Consider the following 20341-nt stretch of genomic DNA (forward strand, 5'->3'; position numbering starts at 1 on the left):
AAATAATCCTTTCATTTCACCCTTATAGAATCATACCACAAGATGGGCACCAGAACTGATCTTACCCTGTGCACAGTCAATTCCTACTGAATAGGAATTGCAATTCTAATATCAAAGACTTTTTTCCATCTTCACATTCTCCTATGGTTGTTCACAGGGGTTATACACACTTCTTACCCAGATGTCTATAATTCTACCGATTTCTCACTTCATGTAAGAAGGAAATACATGGTGAGCATCATTCCTAATTTTAAAAAGAACAGATTATCCTGGAACCTTCAGTACCTGAACTGTCTTAATGTGATGTCGTAGGACATCTCACAATATACTCATATTGATCTCATGCTGATCAATATATATTAGTGTGTTCGAACAAACTAATTTATTAGTGCTACTCTTGGAGAGTGTAAGATATAATTATGAACAATGTTTTTTAAAGATCTACATTATCGTTAACAAAAGTGGGTTACTTCCAAAAAGTACAAGCTCAGAATCCTTAGCACAGTTAACCTGAAGTGAGCATCTTTTCAAAAAGCATTCAATGAAAGTCACTACGACATGTTAGAATATATATATATTTGGAAATTACTGTATTTTACTATACTAGCATTTATAATATATAGTAGTAGATAAACTAGTAGTTAGTATCCTTAAATATTCTGAGATACTTCATGTCAATTTAGTTTTATGGAATGTGCCTTTTCAAATATATACCAATGGGATGTAAAGAAAAGAATCTTTACCTTTAATAAAGGGTAGCTAGAAAAATTACCCTCATTGGATTAATATGGTTAAAATATGAAAACCACAAATAACGATGACTAAACTTGACTATTCCAAACCACCAAAGTGTAAATATGTGTGAATAGTTAAAATCAAGCTATTCTTATTCTAGCAACTCACTACTTTCCCAAGGCAACGCAGGCCATTTTCAGTTAACTCTAATTATTAGATCTCTTAAGATTGTGTCCAATACCTGCCTCCTTGAACCTTCCATCGGTTAGCCCCTTCCTGCCCCTTAGAATCATACAGATCAAATCTAAGTCCTCTCTCACATGATTAGTAAGCAGGTATTGGTAGACAGTAACCTTATAAACCCTGCTCCCCACTCTGCCTCTGCCCTGTCCTCCGTCTTGTCTCCTATCCAAACAGCTCCATCTCCTTCACAAAGTCCCCATCACAAGGCTTCAAATGTCTCAGACCACCTAATCCCACGTGTGGACCCTTTCAAGGTGTGGTCCCAGGAGTGAACACAATGCTTAGGCTTGCCTGTGACAACATAAAAAGACTATGGGCCTATCACCTGATTCAGTCCATGGCTGAGAGGGGATAAGAACACTGTGGATTAACATGAAGCCCAGAGTCACTGAGAGGGTTGTGTCCTTTACACAGGAGGCTGCTTTTACATACAGCCACTTCTTACTTTAAATTCTATAATTTCCTATGTAAAGACTTCTCATTCCTGTTGTTAAACTCTCCATTCGATTGGATTTGATCTCTTGATTCACCTTGATTCTGATCTCATATCCTAACTGTTCCACTCCATAGATATCCCTCACAATATTGAATGATCTGAAAATCTGATGAGCACACCAACAATATCCTCTAAAAAAGTATTTCGCACCTAGCACATTAAGTGGGAATTCAGTATGCGTTGAATGAATAAATGAGTTCATATGCTCTTATTTACAGTACCCCTGCCTTATCCAGTTTTGCTTTTTAGTTTCAGTTAATTATGGTCAATCGTGATCCAAAAATATTATAGTACTTTGAGAAAGAGATAGAGACCATATTTACATAACAGTTTCTTTTCCTTTTTCTTTTTTGGAGATGGAGTCTTGCTCTGTCACCCAGGCTAGAGTGCAGTGGCGCAATTTTGGCTCACTACAGCCTCTACCTCCCGGGTTCAAGCCTCAGCCTCCCGAGTAGCTGGGATTACAGTTGCGGACCACCACACCTACTTTTTTTTTGTATTTTTAGTAGAGTCACGGTTTCACCATGTTGGCCAAGATGCTCTCAAACTCCTGACCTCAAGTGATCCACCCACCTCAGCCTCCCAAAGTTCTGGAATTATAGGTGTGAGCCAATCGGCCCAGCCTTATATAACTTTTACTACTGTATATTGTTATAATTGTTTCATTTTATTATTAGTTATTACTGTTGTCTCTTACTGTGCCTAATTTATAAATTAAACTTTATCACAGGTCTATATGTATAGAAAAAAACAGTATTTATGGGATTTAGCACTATCTGTGATTTCAGGCATCCACTGAAATGCATCTCCCACAAATAAAGGGGAAGGACTACTATAATCCTAAAAATTCTGTGAAGCATTATCACTCATTTTATTATGATACTAACGACATCTGAGAGCTTAGAATAATCATGATCTTCTGATTGCAAATCCTGTAACTACTGCTCATCTCCTCTATATGTTCATTGCAAAAGTACTAAATCAGACAAAGATGGGAACAAAGGTCTTGACGAGGTCCCCAAGATTATGCTAATCCAACAGTCTACAATATGGCTAAAGCTAACAATGAACTATCTACCCAGTCTGTTTCAAATTTCCTCATGCTACACACCTATTTTTTTTTAAGAGGTTCTTACCCTGTCACCTGGGCTAGAGAGGTGTGATCATGGCTCACTGCAGACTTGGCCTCCTGGGCTCAAGATATCCTCCCATTCCATCACAGCCTCCAAAATAGCTGGGACTACAGGCACACGGCACCATGCATGGTTAATTTTTGTACTTTTTTGTAGAGACAGGGTTTTGCCATGTTGCCCAGGCTATCCTGCCTTGGCCTCCCAAAGTACTAGGATTATGGGCATGAGCTACCACATCGGACCTTAATGGTTTTCATTAATATAAATACAACTACATATTTCCAATGCCACATTCATGAGAAATTTTAGTTATTGGTATGTTTAAGTTTTTTATGGAACAGTGATACAATGCTGATTGTTATAATTACTTAGTTTTTAAAACAATATGCAAGTCAGTCTGTGAATGGTATTTACACATTTAACATGTTTATAAGAAATGTTTACCATTGGCCGGCTGTGGTGGCTCACGTCTGTAACCCCAGCACTTTGGGAGGCTGAGGCGGGCAGATCACTAGATCAAGAGACCAGCCTGGCCAACATAGGGAAACCCAGTCTCCACTAAAAATACAAAAATTAGGCGGGTGTAGTGGCACATGACTGTAGTCCCAGCTACTCAGGAGGCTTAACAGTACAAATTATTTAAACATAAACTACGATTAATTCATCATAAACACTGAAATCCTGTTCCTTTATTATGTTCCTCTTCAGTGGCTACCTTAACTATGTAATTTATCTGAGTTAATTTTTTTTGTTCTCATCACAAAACAAGGAAAAAAACAAAAGACCATACAGCAAAAAGGCCAGATAAATAAATTAGTAAAGTAAGAATATTCATAGTTTTGGCCTTTATTCTCTGATACAAAAACAAAGATTTTAGCATTTGCCCTATTTCTTCTCACCTATGAGATGCTATCTACACTAGAAAAGGAGTTAGTAGATTGTTTCCTAACTTGAATCTTCAGTTCACAAATTGGTCTTAATAAAGAATACATGCCTTGCAGAGAACACACAAACCTAGAAAGTAAGTCAAGTAAATCTTAATGCCTGTATTCATCATCTCCGGTTTCATTCACTGGAGACTTCAAATAACCACGGAAGTCTAAATGCAAGAATTGCTACAGCCCCATCTACTGGAGAGGTGCAGGTAACTGAGTCATTTCTAATAAGTTTGTCCTTATGTGCGTAGGTAAGAACCTTACCTACATCTTTTCGTCCTGGTTTTTCAAAACGTCTGTCACCCCTAGAAAAGATAAAATAAGTTTCAAACAAAGTTTCACAGTGATATATAGATCTTCTATCTGTGACACTCACTTTCCCATTTTTCTAAAAGCATTTTTTCTTCAAATTACAAAACAAATAAATACATAGTTATTGCCTAAAATTTGGAAAATACAGAAAAGCACAAAGATAAAAAGAAAAATATCTATCCCCTCATCTACCAAAAGCTGCTTCTATTGACCCAAAATATTATCTTTTTGATGAGATAGATAGTATACAGTTTTATATACTACTCTTAGAATGTGTTTTTCCACATAATTAAATATTTTTAAAAACACCTCTACTGCGCATGTAGTATCCTACTGTGTGGATATACAATTATACAAGGGCAATACCAATCTGTTTGGCTTATGTACAATTATTTTTTATTATAAATATCATCACAGTGAACATTTTTGTACATACATCTTTGCGCAATTGCCCTTACTCAAGTTGACAGACTTCATATAAAGTCACAAACAATATAGAGAGAAGATACTTTTACTAATAGAACAAACAATAACATGACAATTTGGTATTTGCTATCAAATACCAAATCAAATTAACTATGCTGGCACTAATATATTAACTCATCTATCTAGAATCCTTCTTCCTTTAAGTAAGAATCATTTAAAAATTTCTAACATAGGCAAGGTGCGGTAGCTTACACCTGAAATCCCAGCACTTTGCAGGGCTGAGGCAGGTGGATCACCTGAGGTCAGGAGTTCAAGACCAGCCTGACCAACATGGAGAAACCCCGTCTCTATTAAAAATACAAAATTAGCCGGATGTGGAGGCACATGCCTGTAATCTCAGCTACTCAGGAGGCTGAGGCAGGAGAATCACTTGAACCTGGGAGGTGGAGGTTGCAATGAGCCGAGATCACGCCACTGCACTCCAGCCTGGGCAAAAAGAGCAAAATTCTGTCACATACACAAAAAAAAAAAAAAAGAAAAAAATCTAACATACAACTTGCTATTCAATACTTAACAGCATTTTTAAAAATGAAACCCTGTAACTGTCCAAAGACATTTCTCTCTGCAGAAAGCAAAAAATAAGTAAGTTTTATATGCCAAGGAATTTGTATGCCAATATGTGGATCCTTTAGTTACCTTTCCTCCCAGCTCTGTGATCTATGCATTTCTCTGCCACCTCCCCGACCAAATACACCCTCTACTTCATCAAAACTTCTTTGGTAGAAACCACATTCACCTCTGCCTCTGCCTGAAAATAAGAAAACAGAAAAAAATTGATAGTCAAATGTCAACAGGTGGCACACATTCATCACCATAAATTAGTATCTAAAGTTCTATCTCTATACAAGGCAGGACATCTACATTTAAATACTGAGCGAGGCCTGATGATCTTGACTTGTGAGACCAACAATGGCACTGAAGTAGGCAGACCACAAGAGGCTGAAAGAAAAAAGTTAAAAAAACTACATAACAGAATGTAAGAGTCCCAGTCCTGAACAAGAAAGCATCAACATTAAGCTCTTTAACAAAATGTTGATTAGTGAGATTCTAAGGAGTTCAATAAAACACTACTATAAGTTAAATCTTTTTTTGTTTTATTTTCATGAAAATAGAAGAAATCTTGGTTTAGAGTTTAAGAAGACAGGAGCTAAAGTTAAAAAGTCAAGCATAAAAGTTAAAATAATTTATCTAATCCCAGAGAAAGAATAACTTAATAGGGTCAATTCTAAAACCATCAAATCTCATGAACGCCATAGTGTCTTCCACAGTAACCAAAGGTACAGTTTATTCTATACTCAAATCTTGAGATATTAAAAAAATGTATCAGGACTAAACTTGAACCAACAGAGCTGGTAGAGTGTGTGGATATAGAAATTTAGAGGCTCTGGTGGTTCAAGTGTAAACTTGCCTTTACTGAAGGCAATTTGGTTAGATCTATCGACATTTGACTCAACAATTCTACTTAGTATTTATTCTAATAGAAATAGTTGTACCAAAATGCAAATATATATGTATGAAGATGTTCACTATAATTAAAAAAAAACCCTAGAAATATAATCAATAAAGGATTAGCTAAATAAATTCTGATAAAACAACACAGTAGAACACTATGATGCCACAGCGGATTAAGTACTGACATTATTCCATTCAACGACAAGAACATACTGAAGAACAATGCATATAAAAATTATTCCACTTATATAAATAACATAGCTGCACCGTTAGGGTCAGGAAGACTATAAATCTAATTGTCTGGAGGCAGAAGACCATACGCACTTTTAGCTTTATACTTTATGTACAGTTTTCCTAACAAACATGTACCATTTGTATTCAATACACAGGAGGGGTGGCAGTCTAAGGATGTATTTATAACTCGATGAAATCTTAGCCATCATACCTAGTTCACTTTTTCTCACAGTGCAAAATGACCCAAAGGAAAATGATGATGGATCTTGATGATGCAGCCCAAAGCTAAATATAACTGAGCTAAATAATTACTTCGAATATCCATGCAGTATTTCTGTTTCTTGCATGTAATTTATCAAGAACTCAGAATACATCTGTACTTTTATATGACTATATTATGAAATACCAAAATAAAACACCGAATTATTTTGTGGGTAATCTTCGAAATAACGGATACCCTCTTGACTACTCCAAGTATCCACTTCTCCATTTGTCAAATGGAAGTGAGAAGCACAGTGGAACAATAATAATCTTAAAGTTACCCTTCCTTCCACTTGTATCAACTTCACTTAAAGTCAACTCATAGTTTATGTACCTCTCCCTTTCAGGAAATGTATACATTGCATTTAAGATCCTAAAATAATGTAATACGAACTGTCATATAACACCCGTCCTCTACAAGGAAGATTTTAGGATGGGGGCAAAAGTCTTTCCTTTTAGAGAAAGCCATTTTCTCAGGAACGCCATTACACGTTGAAGAAAATGTTTTATTCCAGAAATACAAAAATATAAAAAATAGCCTCCAGTTTACCAGAAAAACAAGCAAAACGCATAGAAAATATTTCCTCAATTATGACTAGCACTGACACGGATCCTGCTAATGATACTAAAACTTCATAGTGGGACACATTACAATGATCAGGTTCTAAAGCTTTCCAACATCAAAAAATTTTAATCTTCTATAAAGCGGCTCCCATACACGAACAAGCAAGTAAATATAACATGATGAACCTTTCATAAAGCTCAATTAAAGAACCGTTCTACTGTCTGAGAGTTCACCCTATTCTTCTTGGGAATTAAAACAAACTTCCTTTTAATAATGATGAAGTCAATGGTTGAGAGTTGTGTCAATCTGCTTTATTTTTAAACAACCTAACCAAATAGGAAGATGACAGTTTCATGTTGTTTTCACCACCTATTTAGTTTATTTAAATTTTACTAGTTCATGATATTTAGCAGTCGAGAAATCAGTCAGTTTCCACATCAAAGTTTCCTCAAGTTGCAAACAGCCAAGATAATCATCTAAGGTTAGCTCTGCCTATACAAAGAAAAGCCACAATAATCATTATTTAACCAGCAAGTTAAAATTAAGTAATGAGTGGAAAACACAAAACCACAGATTATAATTACAACCTTGTTTTAGAAAATAACCTATGGAGAACATTAAAAAGAATCACGGGTGGTTGAGATAATGTTAAAAGTACTTTTCACACAAAATCAATTCAGTCGTTTGACTAGTTTCATGCCATTCTTCAAAATTAATATGTTAATAAAGTCACTATTTCTTACATATGTCACAACATCTTTTTTACATAGCCTAATTCAATTTCAAATGTAAGCTTTCTATCCTATGTGATAACCCTTCATTTCAAAGAAACCAAAAAGCAAGGAGAAATTCATCAATCATTCACTTGTTTCTCAATTAAGTAATTAAGGGGGCAGACTGTTTAGAGATTGGTTGGTATTTGCAGCACACAAAGTCGGTGTGATTCACACTTCTTCAAGAAGATCTCTCCCTGGCTTGCCATGAAAAGCACTGGAGGCAAAGCTACCCAAGTACAAGCTCTCCTCACCACCAAACCACAGCAGAAAAACACAGGAAATGCCTAAGTAGCAGGCCAGAGCCATGAGTGGTATGTCCCAACTTGAAACCACCACCATGCTACCAAGTTGCATGGATCTCAAATTCTGGACCAATGTAACCTAACTCAGTGTATGAATCTGAATTGCCTGTAAGCTTCTGAATCCCACACATGCCTAGATCCCACCACCCAAAATTCTGTTGCACAGGTATTTCTTTTAAGTTTTACAGATTAGTCTATCATCTCCTCAGGTTTAAAAAACAAACAAACAAAAAAAACCCACACAACTAGGTAACAGTACCTAGCATAACAAGTGAAGAGTTTTAATCAGACACTTTGCACCTGGATTCTCACATTCTGAGTGGACTACTAAAAGAAATCTACTCTCAGGAATGCACATGCATTTTCTATCAAGACTGAGATAAATTGCTCTATTTCTAAAAAATTTAAATACTCTATACTCATGATCATGCCAATCTTGGTGGTATGATATGCAGAGACAATGGTCTCTCTCATTGCAGACACCCAATTCTTCCATTTCTAAGGCATCTCTTAGAGAAAATTACAAGGTACATTTAGACCACTGTTATGACTTAGTCAACATAAGAGCTAAATGCTTAAGCAAATGTTTACATTACAAATATTAAGAATGTCCTCATATATGAGAGAACCAACGAACCCAAAATAGGGAGCAGGTATCAAAGAAAACAAGTAATATCAAAATAAAAACTATTTTTCCAAGACTTAAATCTGTAAAACTACAGGTTAAATAAATGAATGTGGCAGAATTATCTTTTGTTCTACCCCTACAGGTCCTAGTACTGATGAGGCAGTGTTTACTAAAGCTTTTAGTATGCAGTTAACGTCAAAGAACAGCTTTTATTAAATCAGGCATTAAAATATTTCAAAAAGTTTGTTCTCTATCCTCCTCCTCCAGACTTTTTTCACATGAAAGCTCACCTCGCCCTCTTGAAGAACTTCGACCTCTAGGAGCCCCCACCACTGTTCCTCCTCCTCCTCGTCCTGTCAATCGCAGGACAGCGGCACTATTTACCGACATGGAGAAGTTTCTCTGCCAAAAAAAAAAAAAAAGGAGAAAAAGGAAAAAAACAAAGAAAAAAATGGATGAAACAGATAAAATGACATGTTGCTTCTGCCCACATTTCCAATGCATCTATAAAATGGCATCTAATTACTACTAGCAATGGAAAACTGTAATTACACAACATACGAGATGATCCAAAACCTGATTTTACCTGACAACTGCAAATTAACATTTCAAATCAACAAAACTGACAACCAATGTCTTATACTATGCTAGATTTGGTGAGGAAATAATAAGCAAACAAACTAAGTGCTCTATATATCCAGAATTAGACAGGGAAAATACATAACAGAATAAATACAGAAAATTTTACAAAAAAGATCTGGCTTGAAAGGGTCCTGTAAGTCTTTTAACTGGTGAAAGGTGGAAACGAAAGGGAGTTACCAAAAGGTCTGATGCGAGGGTAGTATGAGAAAAGAAAATGATCTTTTTTGCCTCATTCAGCACATCAATGTGAATTAGCAACTCCAAGTAGTATTTAACAGAATGACAGGAATCAGAAGTGAATGGGAAAGGGCCAAGGATCTAAATAAGAGCAACCATCTAAATAACACATTAATGGGAAGAGGAAGGGAAAGCTTAATAAAGTAAAATCCAATCACTCAGTTATTAACTTACATTTGCATCATAGCCAATCTAGAAGAGGGTCAAGTACAAAGAGATAGTGACTTCATTTTTGGCATGGCTGTAGCCAAGGGCCCTCCTGGCAGAGGGAAAACCTTAGGCTTAAGAAATAAGGTAAAAAAGAATCCTGCAATTCAACTAATATTTTAATCCAAAGAAACAATATTTTAGTCCAAAGTGGTTTCCACTGACTTGATTCAAAATCAACTGAAATGATGTCTATACCACCTTCTGTTGAAGAAGTGAAAATCTAATTGTTAAAAAAAACTTCTATTTTCATTATTAAATTTGTTGTAATAAACAGGCCATGTTCTCCTAGTTGCTTTTTTTTTTTCCCCAGAATTTTATTCAAAACAATTTGTTCAAGTAAGTTTTATAAACTTTATCAGCGTAAATAAGATTTTCTGGCTGGGTACAGTGGCTCACACCTGTAATCCCAGCACTTTGGGAGGCTGAGGTGGGCAGATCACAAGGTCAGGAGTTTGATACCAGCCTGGCCGATATGGTAAACCCCCATCTCTAAAAATAAATAAATAAATAAATAAAAACATAAAAATAAAAGATTTTCTTTGGGTTTATAGGTATATAATCATATAATCAAGTAACTTCAAAACTAAAGACAAGATAAAATTATCAACTAAAAATAAGAGAAAGACAACAAACTCAAAAATTATATTTCTATTTCAAACTATAATAAAATGTACTTAATAAAAAAGAAAACTGACTGAAACATATATATTAACTTACCTTTTAGCACAGAGTAGGCAGTGGGGTACTGAATAATGCCTCTGGGTATTATTATAATTAAACGACAGTATGAGGTCCCAAAATCCAGATTAATATATTTGAATATTGAAATAATCAAGGTCAGAGCTAACTGCATTATGTATGCTAGGATCCCATGTAGTTGAATGCCTATTAACCAAACCATCACATATAAAACTCAATGCACCCATTTGTACATGTGGGGACACACTCATGTATTTTCACACACTCTCATACATTGCTGATGAAAGTATAAACTAGCATAATCTCTCTAGAAGGCAATTTCTAAAAATTATTTAAATGCCCGTCCCCTTCGACACAACACTTCTACTTCTTACCCATGTAAAAACTAACATAAATAGAAGATCATTAACTATAGTAGCTTACAAAAGCAAAATATGGAGGTCATCTATGTATCAGTCAATAAAGGCTAATTTAAAAATCATGGTCCCCTACCCATAAAATTCTGTACTGCTGATAAAAAAAAAAAATGAAACCTCTATTTCTTAGGCAGAATCATATGGTAACAAAAACTGCAATGTCCTATGGTCAACCTAATATACAGGGACATGGAGCATACCTGTAATCAGGAACATGGAGAGGCCAAACTGCCTGGGACTGAATTCTGGCCCCTATACTCAATTTCTCTGTGACTCATTTTCCTCATCTATATAATGTAGACAGGAATATTTTTATCTACCTCACAGGTCACTGCAAGCACTCAACACATTAAATGTTAAGTGCTTAGAACAGTGTCTGATACATGATAAAAACTAAGTAAGTATGCCATTATCTCTTAGATGCTTAGGTAAAAACTGTAAAGTGCCAGGCACAGTGGCTCATGCCTGTAATCCCAGAACTTTGGGAGGTCAAGTCAGGTGGATCACTTGAGGCCAGGAGTTCAAGACCAGCCTGGCCAACACGGCAAAACCCCATCTCTACTAAAATTACAAAAAATAGCTGAGCATGGTGGCACACACCTGTAATCCCATCAGTTTGGGAGGCCCAGGCAGGCAGATCACTTGAGGTCAGGAGTTTGAGGCCAGCCTGGCCAACATGGAGAAACCCTGTCTCTACTAAACATACAAAAATTAGCCAGGCGTGGTGGCAGGGCGCCTGTAGTCCCAACTACTTGGGAGGCTGAGGCAGAAGAATTACTTGAACCTGAGAGGCAGAGGTTGCACTGAGTCAAGATAGCACCACTGCACTTTAGCCTGGGCAATAGAGCAAAACTTTGTCAAAAAAAAAAAAAAAACCTGAAGTGTAGAACTGTGTGCACAGCATGCTACCGCGTGTGTGTGTGTGTGTGTGTGTGTGTGTGTGTGTTTGAGAGAGAGAGAGAAATGTGTTTAAAAGAATATACAGATACTTGTAGGCACCATAAACATCCCTGGAAGGGAATACAAGAAAATGGAAATAGTGGTTACTTCTGAGGAAGAGTAACAGGCAGCAGAGTTTGGGTGAGTCACAGACTTGCTTTTCTTTATGTGTTCTTTGAGTTTTGTTAGGTATATATACATGTATTATCTATTCAAGAATGAATAAATGAAGTAATTTCTTTGATGTCAAGTAAATAAAATACACCCATCTTTTAAGAGCTACCTAAATTCCAGATGTAATGCATTTTTGTCCTCACTATATTTGATACATAGATACACAGAGGGAAAGGGAGAATAAGTATGCCAATACACTTTAAAGATACCTATTTCGGGGCTGGGCGTGGTAGTTCATGCCTGTAATCCCAGCACTTTGGGAGGCCAAGGCAGGCAGATCACCTGTGGTCAGGAGTTTGAGATCAGCCTGACCAACATGGAGAAATCCTGTCTCTACTAAAAATACAAAAATTAGCCGGGTGTGGTGGTGCATGCCTGTAATCCCAGCTACTCTGGAGACTGAGGCAGGAGAATTGCTTGAACCCGGGAGGAGGGGGTTGTGGTGAACCAAGATCATGACCATTGCACTCCAGCCTGGGCAACAAGAGCAAAACACTGTCTCAAAAAAGAAAAAAAAAAAAAAAGATACCTATTTCAGGTAACTTCAGGAAACAAGACATGCAGCAAGAAGCCTGCTTTAAGTTATTGAAGTATTCACCTCCCTAGGAGTACCAAATAAAAAGTATACAAAACTACTCTAGGAAGATCTAGTCAATACTAATTTCTGAAGGGGTACTTGATCATTCAAAGGACAAACATAAAATTTTTTATGAATTGTTTGCCAGCTTTAAGCACCGTCCTACTCCAACATATTTGGTAAATGACACAGGCTATTAAATACGCATCAGGAAATTCCATATGGTGCATTTTAAATGCCTTCAAAAATGGACCTGATGATCTTCTGTGGCTACAGTGAAAACTTCCCAATCCTTGCATCAAGCTCCTGTGATCACAGAATACAGACCTTAAGATAAACATTTCCATCCTAAGCACAAAATCAGGGCCAGGTGCAGTGGCTCACGACTGTAATCTCAGCACTTTGGGAAGCCGAGGCAGGCAGATCACCTGAGATCAGGAGTTCGAGACCGGCCTGACCAACATGGACAAACCCCATCTCTACTAAAAATACAAAATTAGCCGAGTATGGTGGCACATGCCTGTAATCCCAGCTACTCAGGAGGCTGAGGGAGAATAGCTTGAACCCAGGAGGCGGAGGTTGCGGTGAGCCAAGATCACGCCACTGCACTCCAGCCTGGGCAACAAGAGCGAAACTCCATCTCAAAAAAAAAAAAAAAAAAATTAAACATACTCCTTTAGTTGTTCTGGAACTAATTTTGGTGTGTACTGCAAACCTAATTTTACTCTTCTCTAAACTGTTAACCAACTATTACTGGTTAACTGCAATTAACCAACAGATCCCAAGCAACATTTGCAAAATAATTTTTGATTTTCTAAATGATTTGTGTCCTTACTACACACTAATTTCTTTACAATCTTACAAGACATTTCTGGGTAATTCAATTATTCATTCTGTTGATTAAAAGTCTACCACATTTTGGTAACTAGTAGCATGTCATCCTCTTCTGATACATTTAGTCTCTAAGAAATCTATGAAATCATTTCAAGAAACATAAAAAGGAATTTTTAAATACATAAATAGCTAAAAATTAAAAGAATAATCACAAAAGAATAAAACTGGTATATGAACCTTATAAAGTTAGCTTTTGTATTTAAAATTGTAATGTGGCCAGGCATGGTGCCTCACGCCTGTAATCCCAGGACTTTGGGAGGCCAAGGGGAGAGGATCCACTTGAGCTCGGGAGCTTGAGAGCAGCCTGACCAACATGGTGAAATCCTATCTCTACTAAAAATACAAAAACTAGCCAGGCGTGGTGGTATACGCCTGTAATCCCAGCAACTTGGGAGGCTGAGACACAAGAATCCCTTGAACCCAGGAGGCAGAAGTTGCAGTGAGCCAAAACTGTGACACTTCACTACAGCCTGGGTGACTGAGCAAGACTGTCTTAAAAAGAAATACACAAAATCATAAAAGCAATTTTAAAATTTAGAAAACTTACTGGGTACATCTATGGTCAATGATCTTAAAATATAAGGAGCCAGTCCAGGCACGGTGGCTCACACCAATAAGCCCAGCACTTTGAGAGGTTAAGGCAGGAGAATCGCTTGAGGCCAGGAGTTCAACACCAGCTTACTTAGATAACAGAGCAAGATCCTGTCTCCACAAAAAACAAAATTAGCCAAGTCTGGTGGCATGCACCTGTAGTCCCAGCTATACAGGAGGCTGAGGCAGGAGAATCCCCTGAGCCCAGCAGTTCAAGGTTGCAGTGAGCTATGATCACACCACTGTACTCCAGTCTGGGTGACAGAGTGAGACCCTATCTCAAAAAATAAAAACTAAATAAGTAAACAAAAAATAAACACACACACAGCTCATATAAATAGCATAAATCAACAAGAAAAAGATTAATATCCCTAAAGAAAAATTCGCAAAGGCAAGAAAAAAATTAACAGAAATATAAATGATGAATAAACATCTGAAAAACAACTGTTTACTGCTACAGGCAAAGAAATGCATACTAAAACGATGGAAAAAACTGTTTCCAAATCTGCAGGGAAGCCTTTCAATAAAAATACTTGATATTGGAAGTATAGAACCATGCAACTTGTATTAAAAGGAGGAAAATATATTTCCATATTTACTTGGAAAAATACGTAAGAAATTGCTAACATTTGCTTCCTTTGGACACGTAAAGGGTTAAAATATTAGTTGAATTGCCAGATTCTTTTTTACCCTAATTCCTAAGCCTCAGTTTTTGCCCATCTGCCCAGAGGACTTTTGACTACAGCCATGTCCAAGGTGCACTTTCCTCTGTGTATCACACTTCTGCATTTTTGTACCAAATGTACAGAAGGCATTCAAGCAAAGGACATACACCAACATTTTCTTTTTTTCTTTTTTTAAACGGAGTCTCACTCTGTTGCCCAGGCTGGAGCGGAGTAATGCAATCTCGGCTCACTGCAACCTCTGTCTCCCCAGTTTAAGCAATTCTCCTGCCTCGGCCTCCTGAGTAGCTGAGATTACAGCCCTGTGTCACCACACTCAGCTAATTTTTGTATTTTTAGTAGAGTTGGGTTTCATCATGTTGGCCAGGCTGGTCTTAACTCCTGATTTCAGGTAATCCACCTGCCTCGGCCTCCCAAAGTAGTGGGATTACAGATGTGAGCCACGGCGTCTGGCCCCAATATTTTTATAGTTCGAAACATTTCATAGTTTAAAACCCTCTTGAAAAATTCTCTTTCAAATGCCCAGAATTTTAATATTTCATAGATTTTGTGGAAAAAAATTTTTTATTACTTCTTGCTTTACCTTTTCCTAAGAGTCAAACAGGTGTATTTTTGGCTCCCTGGACTCTCTTCTTCTTATGTGGATGCCCATAAAGCAACATTCAAGACTTCCAACAAGACTTATTTTCCCCTTTTACTACAGTCATCGTAAGTTCCTTGAAATCAGAAACTCTTTCATCTTTGCACAGGACAAAGTACACTGTAAACAGGAACAACACTAAATTTGCTACTTTCTAGCCCAGAAGTTTTACTTTCTCACATCAAACACACACACACACACACACACACACACACACACACTGGTGACAGAAGACTTTTGAGTGCATTTGGAGCTGAAGATACACATTTTCCCTTTAGCGGTAAAATGCACTAGTAAGAATTCACTTCTGAATTACTTCTGAAAATCTGTTTATCTGCAAACATGATCTTCTCCCCTCCCGGAAATACACTCTTCCCCTCTACTTGAGTAAGTTTTAAAGGATGATTCCCAATGTCCTTAAGGACCTACAAATGTTTCTATGAAATTCTCAAAAGTTGCAAATACTATAGCAAAATCCAGTCAACTATAAAGCATCAACATACCACGAAATAGAAGAAACTAGAGCTATCAGGATGCAGGATAATCCTTAGGGAATAAATAGTAACTTCCTATTTTCATATCTCAGGAGGAAAAGAACAAGGGTTTGCTGGGGCTCAGAGCTAATTACAAACCTGTTCTTCTTCTGTAAAAGGTACAAGGGCCAATGGTGGAAGGGGTTCCTCCTGGAGGATAGGCAGAAATTCTTTATCCAGAAGGTCTGAAGGTATCTGTACGACCAAACACATGATTATGAGATTAATGCTATTCCTGCAATAAGAAGAAATAGAAAAAGATAAATCCAAGGGAAAATACTCTTCTGTTTATTGTTGATCATTATAAATACAGATTAATGTTTATTCAGCCATAACTGACTTCTACAGTCCTTATGTATTTTGACAGTCAACAGTAAAAACCCCGGTCAACACTCCCCAGCCTCTCACATAATGGCCACTTTTGGATTTAGCACTACCTCTGCTATTCCAGGGCACAAAGTGGAAGAATAAAAGTCTCTACATTTAATGCAAAGCAGAAGATGATAAAGAGAGTTTTATAAGCAACTGTATCTGTACTTAGCAACCATCATTAAAATTTGAAATTCCTGATCAATGAAAAACAAAGTACACTAAAGGCCGAGCACTGTGGCTCATGCCTGTAATTTCAGCACTTTTGGAGGCCAAGGCAGGCAGATCACTTGAGGCCAGAAGTTGAAGACCAGCCTGGCCAAAACGGTGAAACCCCATCTCTACTAAAAATACAAAAAAAAATAGCCAGGCATGGTGGTGCATGTCTGTAATCCCAGCTATTCAGGATGCTGAGGCACAAGAATCACCTGAACCTGGGTGGTGGAGGTTGCAGTGAGACGAGATCACGCCACTGTACTCAAGCCTGGGTGACTGAGCGAGACTCTGTCTCAAAAAAAAAGTATATTGGGAAAAAATATATATATATTCTCACTAGTCACTCAGTGAGTAAGATAAAAGTCATAATAAAAGTCTACACTGTTTCAATTTTGATGATTTCTAAGTGACACAAATGTAGTATTACATTTTAAGGTTTTCTCTCCACTAAAAATTTTATATTTAACTCAAATAGTTGAAGGTGCTCCTCATCTTGTTCCTTACTTTTAACTGGAAAGTAGGATAAGAGGTACAATAAAGAGAAAGGAGAAATTCTTCATTTCTTAGCCACTGAACTAGGATACAAATAGACACGAAAGGGAGGTTAAGAGGAAGTTAGCTAGAGAAGGCATTAAGTGCTATTTCCTGTCTCCATGAAGCTGCCTAAAAAATAGTGTGTGATAACACTCAGAAGATCCTACTGTAGGCTTCAAAGCAGAGAAAGAGTAAGGTGGAGAGAAAAGGCATGGGTCAATACATTAGTAAAATACATCAGTTTTCATGTATCAATACATCATGGTATATATCCCAAAGTCTCATTCATAATTTTGAACTCTTTTCCTACTTTCTTACCTTGTTGTCTTTAAGAAAAAGTGCTAACATTTCTTCTCTGCCATAACGATAATCTGCTAATTTATACTTCGGCAATGCTGGAGAAAGAGGAGGGGAGGTAATACTCCCACCACTGGACAGAGCTCGGAGCCTAGAATAGGAAAGACAGAGAATATGTCAAATGTTGTGGTGCTATAGACTTTTTAAACTATACACTGTCAAAAACCATCATTTTAGTTCTTTAGCAGAGCAAAAAGAAGTCCTACTATCTCAAAGTATCAGACTTTAGCTTTAATACAATCTTTTGTCATGGCACACTAAGAGGGCAGTTTATTGAGAGATAACTAGACAACCATGTGGCACTTCCTTAACTTAAAAGGCATCATGGCGATGTCCCCAGGAAGCTTAGGGAATGAAAAAGGGACACATTTTTCCAAATTATAAAAGGCACATGTGATTAAAACAAAAATGAGATACTACCTTACATTCATTAGATTCATAAAACTTAGTAAGTCTGATAATACCAGGTGTTAATAAGGATGTAAAACAAGGCAAACTTTCAAGTAGTGTTTGTGGTATTATGAACTGAAACAATCACTTCAAAGAATGATCTAATAATACTAATTATTTAATTATCTATTTGGCAATTTGGTAATGGCTAAAATATTTAATAAAGTATGCTATACAAAAGAAAAATAAAAACACAGTCTATAGTACTAATTTTTAGATAAAATGCATAAACCTGCAAAATAGGTTTATACTGTTTCAAGACATACAAACTGCAGCAAAAGCACAGAAACAAACATGAAATTGACAAACACAACATTCAGGATAAAGTTGTATCTGCAAAAGAAAGATTATAAAGGCAGTTTTAACTGTATCTGCAATGTTTCATTTTTGCAGCTTGCTAATGAATACATGGATGTTTATCACAATTTATATATCTATGCCTGAAATATTTGACAGTGTTTTTAATAAAAGCAAATAATGGTCAGTGTAGACAATTTGAAAATGCAGTAAAGTACAGAGAAAGTAAAAACTACATTTACTGCTAAGAAGACAAAAAATATACTCCACGCTGATAACAAAAGTTGCCTCTAAAGAACAGAATTTGGGAAAAAGGAACTATTTTAATTTTAAAATAATGTATTTTTATGGGGAAAAAGGGAAGAAAACGTCAGCAAAAAATGGCAAGTAAGATCCTACAGTAGCACTGTGTCGGACAGCAAGTGGAAAAACGAACATCAGGAGTAGCTGGTATCAAGGGTGAAAGGGACGACCAAGGTACTTTAATTCTAGTTTAGCCTAAGAAAAAATTCAATAAAAGCATTGAAATCTGTGCCCAAAATTGCTAAGCTTTATTCACAAAGCAAAAAAGGGAATAACCTACTAAATTATGACACATTAAATATTAACATGAAGGCCAAGTAAAGCACAGTAAATATGTACACATTAAAAATGGCAGGAAAAAAATAGCATACGCATAGTAAACAGTAAAATGTGTTTACAAGAAGAAAGTAATACTTAAAAAAATATGTATTAGTAAAGTGAGACTGCTGGGGTGGGATTTTTTTAAATTATGGACAATTTTTGTGTTTTCATAAATACACCAAAAAGCAGATTACAAACTCCTATGTACCAATCACTGAGCCCCCAACAATCCATGGCCAATCCTCCTCTTTCCACCACCTCATCCAAGTTTCCTTTGATATTATTTTGAAGAAAAGTTTTTGGCTTAGCATTTCATCTATTAATATTTAAAAATGTCATTTCTCAAAGAACTTTTTTCCCCACCAGTGTCTCACTGTCACCCAGAACAAAGGGCAGGGTACAATCATAACTCACTGCAACCTTAGCCTCCTGGGCTCAAGGGATTCTCACTCTTTAGCCTCCTGAGCAGCTAGGACTACAGGTACATACCACTATGCCCAGCTAATTTTTCTATTTTGTATGTTGTCCAAGCTGGTCTCAAACTCTGGGCCTCAAGCAATCCTCCCACCTTGGCCTCCCAAAGTGCTGAGATAACAGGCATGAGCCACCATGCCTGACCCAAAACATTTTTTTAAAGTCTGGGTTTTGCTGATTTTATCCATGATACAATTAAATGTTTTTCTGTCTTTTGCTTTTCATGTAAATTGGTGATTGGGTACCGAGATTTTGAGATTTTCACCAATTTGGGTTCTATTTTTTTGGCAATACTTCATATGCAGTGGTGTATTATTCCATCAAGAGGCACACATTGTGATGCTGTATTTGTGACACTTGCAGTAACTGATGATCAGTGCTTGGATCCCTAAGTTCACTAAGGTTTTAAGTAATTATATTATCTCATTCCCTCCTTATGTATTATTTGGAATATTTCTGCAAAGAGAAATTTCCCTCTTATACTACTTGATATAGTTACCGAATGATATTAATACAGGAAAGGAGGGAAAAGGCCTTAATTCTTATTTGTTTTCAAAATGATGACTAGATTCACTTGCACCTTCCAACAGTAACACATTATTTTATTAATATATTTCAATTCACAGCAATTATTAATAGTGTTCAAATTGTCTCATCTTTGAAGGTTAGCTCCAGGGTCCTTTTGACATGACCTTAGCAGTCTTTAACAGCTTCTTTTCTATCTGGTATGTCAGGATGTTCCAGGATCATTTTGAATTTTTCTTGCCACAGACCTGAAATCAATCATTTCCAGGGAGCCGTGATTCGCTTTCATTTATAGAAATACCATAACCTGGGTTCTGGGAATGCTCATTGCTACTCTTTGTTTCCTTTCCAAATATTCTTGAGCTTGGAGGTCATTTAGTTCAACTCCCATAAAACAGGTTAAACCACCAGGTAAGAAAACAACACGAAGGAGTGGTCCAATCATTCCTTCCAAGAAGAAAGGAACTACTCCAGTACCTTCCAAGAATCTGCTTTCTATTAGAGTCCTGTAAAGTTGCCCTCTCTACTGAAGAAGTAGAATATCCACTGAATAATGAAGCTGAAAATTTTACATATGAATTAGCTCATTTAACCAAATTTAAGCTTCACAACAACCCCAGCATAACAGATAATAATAAAGCTGAAGGGTTAAATAACTTGCCCACAGTCACAGACAGCACAACAAAGATTCAAACCTAGGTT

At 36.7% G+C, this 20341-nt stretch overlaps 1 protein-coding gene across 6 annotated transcripts in view; it reads right to left on the minus strand.

Annotated features, from left to right (window-relative positions):
- Window positions 1–20341, minus strand: part of GIGYF2 (GRB10 interacting GYF protein 2) — a 156244-nt gene that overhangs the window by 88862 nt on the left and 47041 nt on the right. For all 6 annotated transcript variants that reach the window (XM_012434097.2, XM_012434100.2, XM_012434099.2 and 3 more), the window contains 5 exons: window positions 17231–17360; window positions 15893–15988; window positions 8849–8960; window positions 4977–5088; window positions 3807–3847 (listed from right to left, as the gene is read on the minus strand). In XM_012434097.2, coding sequence (XP_012289520.2) covers window positions 3807–3847; window positions 4977–5088; window positions 8849–8960; window positions 15893–15988; window positions 17231–17360 — 491 coding nt within the window. The remainder of the gene's footprint in view (window positions 1–3806; window positions 3848–4976; window positions 5089–8848; window positions 8961–15892; window positions 15989–17230; window positions 17361–20341) is intronic.

Source organism: Aotus nancymaae, unplaced genomic scaffold, assembly GCF_030222135.1.
Source record: "Aotus nancymaae isolate 86718 unplaced genomic scaffold, 86718_ANA_hifiasm-v0.15.2.pri h1tg000008l, whole genome shotgun sequence".
Taxonomy (NCBI): Eukaryota; Metazoa; Chordata; class Mammalia; order Primates; family Aotidae; genus Aotus; species Aotus nancymaae.